The sequence below is a fragment of the Prenolepis imparis genome, unplaced genomic scaffold (assembly GCF_030444845.1).
Source record: "Prenolepis imparis isolate NDT839.2.m4 unplaced genomic scaffold, iyPreImpa1.0 SCAF_14, whole genome shotgun sequence".
Lineage (NCBI taxonomy): Eukaryota > Metazoa > Arthropoda > Insecta > Hymenoptera > Formicidae > Prenolepis > Prenolepis imparis.
In genome coordinates this window covers 4,641,947-4,648,274 of record NW_028141172.1, presented here as the reverse complement: position 1 = coordinate 4,648,274, position 6,328 = coordinate 4,641,947, and the positions used below count along the sequence as shown (strand labels likewise).

The following is a 6,328-nucleotide window of genomic DNA, read 5'->3' as shown; positions in this document are numbered from 1 at the left end:
TATTTTATATAACACTTACAATATATAATTTTCTATTTTACAGTAGTATCTTTATATAAAATTTATCTTTATATAAAGTTTATATAAAAATATACATTTGTAAAATTACATATTTATTAATTAATAATCATATGCATACATTTTGTTGACAATTTCTTTTTGTATGAAATTGCTTCTGATCTGCGAGTAAATTATTTCATATGCATCAAATTACTTTCTTTTAATTTATTATATTTAAATTATTTTTCTACTTATATAACTGGTAATTATTGTTTCAAGTTTCGACTAAAATTATAAGCATTGCGTGATATCTTGACAGTGATAGCTACATTGATAGCCGTCATGTAATAATTATATCTGAAGGAATTAAAAATAATCAGCATTAATTAAAACGGCAGTTAGTCAATGTCATAAATGCTTCTTTGTTTACACAGGTTTTTAATCCATATAGCAACTTTATCGATACTATAATAAGACAATATGAACAATGATTTATTAGCAAATTTTATCGTACTTCAAGTTTAAAATTAAATTCGGATCCATAAAAAAAAATCATTAAGATACAAAATAATAATAGAATAAATACAACACAGATCAAGTTGTACTTTGCATTTAACATGATTTTGATGAAATTTTATATAATTAATTGTGGCTTTTTCTATTTGTAATATCTCTTTTTACTGTCTTTTGTCAATTAAGCTTAATTTTTTTTGTCTTTTATCAGCGGATTTACTATCGGAATCACACTTCGAATTCGCAATCAAATGTCTGAAGAATGTTTGGCAATTAAAAAAGTCGGAAAATTTTGTCTTCAGTCCGTACAGCTTATATGAAGGACTTTTATTGACTTATTTCGCATCCAGTGAGGACACCGAGTTATATTTAAAACGCATGCTCCTATTGTACGAGAATTTTCCCCAAAAATTCTACTTGTTAAACGACGTGACGAAGGAAATACAAATGGTGAGCAACTTCTCTCGCCACATTTAATCAAATTACATATTACATCGTCGAGATATGTCAAAATATATTGCAAAAAGATTTATACATGATTTATCGTTACATCAACATATTCGGATCTTCAACATTTTTTTTCATAAACTATTTATCTGCTAAACTATAAAGCTACTCTTTACGAGTTAGTGTAGCAAAATTTTGCTCATTAAAATAATTGATTCTTTATTTTCTATTTCATAAAGGATGAATATTAAAATACATTATATTTTAACCCGATAGAGCTTAAAAATTTCTGCTTGAAAATCTGATAAGAAAATACGGAAATTTCCTTTTTGACGAATTGCTTCATATATGATATAACGTTTATTCGATTGTTATTAAAAATTTACCATGCTAAATAAGTAAAGTATTATAATAACGGTTATAATAACGATAGAAACAAGAATATACATATTTTTAAGTGATAAAAACAAATGCTTAAAATTCCAATGTTGTTATTAATAAATTTTTAATAATGAATTTTTAAATATATAAAATGCGAAAATTACATAAAATTTGATAAGGAAAATACACCTTTGAGTAAAAAAAATTTTTAATTTGCATAATTTTTTAAAAAAATATCTATTTTTGCACCAATTAATTTAACTAAATTTTTTTATGCACAAAATAATTATATATATATATATATATATATATATGCATATATACATATATTACATAAATACTTTTTATATCGAAAAAATATATTTTGTAAAAAATTATTTAACCTTTGAAATTCTTAATTTTAGGGTAAAAAGAAGCTGCCCGATTGTTATGAGGAAAATAGTTGTTGGATTACAAAGACTGCATCTCTAAATGATAGAACACAACGCTTATTTACAAATGAATTAAAAGTAGTAGATTTTGACAAAGACTCTATTAATTTAAAGAATCGGATTAATGAATTATTGAAACTAAAGATGCAGAATTACATCTATGAACTCGTGAAATTAGATATGATTAATGAAAACATGGAAATTATTCTGACGACTATACTTGGCTTCACAGGCATAGCATATAAACAGGATATTCGCCCTGCCAACGTACGGAAAACAGATTTGAAGGAACCTAAAATAGATTTGATGAAACCTAAAACCGGTAAACATTCATCATTCATTTTAATTTCATTTAAAATTGTATATATATTCATAAACCTTATTTAATTAAATTCTATTTAATCAAATTGATTTTAATTAATTGAAAAAATAATATAATTTGCAAATGACATTCAATATTAAATTTTATATAATACTAATTTTAGTCTAGTAAAAATTTAGGAAAACAAAACAATATCGATAAAATTAAAAAAAACACACACCTCTGACTTTGATTTATTTATATAATTCCTAAACTTTCAACATATGATCGAAATGTGATTATGCAAATAATTTTTTATTTTGAGAGTGCAACAAGAATTATATTGATTTTTTTAAATCTTTGATGTAAAATTAAGATATAGACTACAATCTAATTCCGCTTGCATTTATTTTTATCACTTTTTGTTGATTTATAGTCTCTCAAATTTTTTTTTCAGTTTTATCTGCCAAACTAAGTATGTTTGTGACAGAAATACCCTACGTAAATAAGACCCTTTCATTGTTCCTGTTATTTCCTGCGGCGCCAGATTCAGGAACTAACAAATGGACAATTAATGAAGATATTACCGGATTGATCGAAAGATTGACGAATGGAGCCATTGAGCTTCGTAGAGTGCTAGATAACAAAAAGTCATCAACAGTAAATTTGTCAAAAGACGAGATACATCCAGATTTTTTCGAACAGTTGTTAGAAGATGAGATACTATATCCAGATTTCTTCGAACTGGAGGATGAACTACCGATCGATCAATTATTAGAAATGTTAGACATCCAACAATTATTGGAATCTGACAAAGCCAAATTATCTGATTTCACTGATAAAAATCTGCATCTCGGTGGTGCCAAGCATCGCGCTTATATCAACGTGACACGGTATGACGTCATTGCCGGCGCAGTAAACATGTTTTTTACCAAAGATAAAGCGTGCTTTAAGTCATTCGTACAGACTGATCGCTCTGAATGTAAAAATGTGTTTATTTGTCTGCTCTATTGCAGATATAGGCGTACCATCCTTTTCATTGGCGTTGTCAATAAAAATCGCCCGTCATCTTTGTTAAACAACCTAGTGCGCGCCGTTTGTTTTATGTTAAAATTATAGCTCTTAAGAAAACTCCACAATATAATATTCTTACAAAATATTCTGATAAAATTACACATATTTATTATATATAATTATTTATACAAAATATACATGTATTACATACTTATAAATAACTTTATAATATTATATTATAAATATTGGAGTATATATTCGAATTCATTATATAATATTTAGATATCATATGATTACACTGCACGAATATATATTGCAATATAGATATATTTTTGACTTCCAAACATTCACATCAGTTATTCACACTAGTTATTTTTGACGAGCAAGACCGATTTACACAGAATCTATAATAATTTATTATATTTATTATACAAATAATCAAAATTGTTCCAAAGATTAAAAAAGAATTTTTTTTTTCAAAATATTATTAAAGTAATTAAATAGAGATATTTTTATCTTTTATATAAAACATTTCTTGACATCTTGAATATTTTTCGAAATATATCGAAACAAATAAAAAACAATTCTGAATTTGTGGAATAGAAATGAAATAAATGTTTATGACTAAAACAGGGTGTCTGTTTAATTATTGCAAAAAAAAATTCCTGAAAATCTCTCGAATTTCCTGATATTTATATTTAAAGTTCCATATAAAAAGAAAATACTTGAAAGATATTTTGATGTAATTTTTAAAATAAATTTTTGATTATACGCGTTTTTCAACGCTTTTCACTCATATGAAGGTAAACCGAGTAAGAAGGTAAATAGAGTTCTTAGATAAATTAATGCTTTGATGTAATTACATACATCAGACATGTCAAACTGTTTTACATTATGGGCCACATAAACTATCTTGCATTAAACTGAGGGTCGCATGTTTTTTTCTATATTCAAAAAAAAATAATATAATACAATTTTTTATAAAGATTAATTTTTTTCCGAAATAGCAATTTTTTTCAAATCCTGCTTCTCCAAAAGATTTTCAAAAAGCCTCAGCGAGCCGCAGCTTTTTCGTTGGAGGTTCGCCTGTTTCACATGCTAGATCTATATCAATCGATACTGTTTGAAAACCGGGCTCGGCGAATTAATTAAAAAGGCCGACAAAGAGGATTTCTCGTTGCAGTCTGTCATAGATCAACCAGACGAACGGATAATGACGACTTAGGTCGAACATGTCGTTGTACACAGAGGAATCTTTTCCAGTGTGGATCAAGGTCATCGCACCTGCGAACACTTCTTTCCTTGTGACCTGGACATGTGAACGGTGCACGGCATTGTCGATGTGCACACTGGGGCGGTCCTCTTCCTTCTTGTAAGAACCATCTAGATAGATCATGTCAGACATCAATAATTGTTGAGCGCCTAAAGCTTGTAGCAGCTGACGGATTGTCAGATCACTCTCCATATTGAAAACCGGAATAACCGAGAGACGTGTATCCGTTTTTGACTCAATTCTTCTACTATCTACGAGCAGATTGCGCAATTTGTCGATTCCCTCGCTGGACGACAATCGTTCGATTAAATAGGAAAGGTCCGTGTTGTTAATGTTATTATTAATCATCCATCTACCTGAGATTAACGAAGCAGGTACGAACACAAATAGCGACACGTTACCATTCTGGTAAGATTTTTCGGTCACGTGCATGCTTAATTCGTGATGGTAGTCTAAAAATAACATTAACAATTTAGAAAACTACAGAAAATGATCAAGATAGATAAAACCAAATATACATTTGTTCATTCAGTATAGTACATCATGCGCGCATTTCTGAAAATGTATAATATTTAACATTCTTATAAATGAAAAACCTTTTACGTAAACATATTTTAATCAAATGTTAGACAATTAAATAATATTGTCATACACACACACACACACACACACAAAGCGGCGGAAATCAAAATTATATCTTTAACAATTTTGAAAAAATGTTTAATATCAGTTTTATTTATTCAAAATAAAAATTTTATTCTTCTGTCATATTTAATCCTTTAATCTATATTTTTCATTAATGTATGGGTACCCAAATACCAACTGAGAGTTTTTGACAAATTGAAATGCGACAAATTCCTTATAGCAGCTGCTAAGCATCGAACATTTTTTTGTTGTATGTTAATAGATTACTTTTGAGTAAGTACAAAGCCCTTGATATTTTATTTGGGAAATTTTCAACATATATTTTTAATATTTAAACTTTTTTTGCATACGCGTTTATTGAAAATAAAATTTAGGCGATATTTTCTTTACAAAACATATTACTAATATATTTTGTTCAGAATTAATCAAAAAGAATATATCATAAAAAGGTTTATATTATGTAAGTTAAATGAAATGAAAATATGGCGTACTCACAGCTAATAATTCGATTGTCATTAGTGGTCAATGCTGCACCAGCTTGATAGTCCGGCGGTACGATTTGGAATTTGCAACAAATAGAACTCATCAAAGCAAATTCGATATCTTGTTCGATCACGGCTAATTTTATGGGATCACCAATATATTCGTCTACCGTTTTCTTTAATACTCTATTAATGTGATTTATTTTTATCTTAGAATTCGTGGACATATCAAGCTGGTGTGGTACGTTTAAAAAATAACATAGTGCATAATCTAAACGTGTATGATGTTTAACCCAACATCTAACGTCACGATTACAAGGGTATTCTACCGATTCATCCTGGAACCGAAAATATCAAATTAATTTTCGTAAGATGATATTCATTCCTTTCTAGAAATAATACACCAATCATTTATAATTTGTTTCATTCAAGTCCTTATTCTAGAAAGCATTGTATTTATGAGTGGCTATATTTCTAAAATTCACCCGGTTACTTCAATTCATATAATGAAAATAAAAAAAAGTCAAAATTTTAAACATATTTTTCGATAAGAAAAATTTCTTAATTTTATTAAAGAATCTATTATTTAAAACTGCTCACTGAGGCAAATTTAAGTTGTGACAAAACATTGACTTTTAATTTCGCTAGAAAAATCTTTCCTTTTTATCAACGGAATTAATTCTTTATTAATCTTTCAGATTAGCGGAGTTTTCGTTACATAATTATTTTTACATGTTATTTTATACACAAACTGCATATTTTGACTTTATTCCATTGTAGACTGTATCATCTAATGCAAAAATGCATCAGGAATATTTACCTTCAAATTCATTTTATAATT

The 6,328-nt window shown here is 27.7% G+C and overlaps 1 protein-coding gene across 1 annotated transcript; it reads right to left on the bottom strand.

Moving 5' to 3' along the window:
- Positions 1 to 3,768: 3,768 nt before the first annotated feature.
- On the bottom strand, positions 3,769 to 5,872 carry LOC145945468 (uncharacterized). The gene is made up of 2 exons (XM_083054509.1): positions 5,501 to 5,872; positions 3,769 to 4,812 (listed from the first exon to the last, which is right to left on the bottom strand). The coding sequence occupies exons 1-2, from the start codon at positions 5,712 to 5,714 to the stop codon at positions 4,232 to 4,234; spliced, it is 795 nt and encodes a 264-aa protein (XP_082910635.1). The 5' UTR covers positions 5,715 to 5,872; the 3' UTR covers positions 3,769 to 4,231.
- Positions 5,873 to 6,328: the final 456 nt, after the last annotated feature.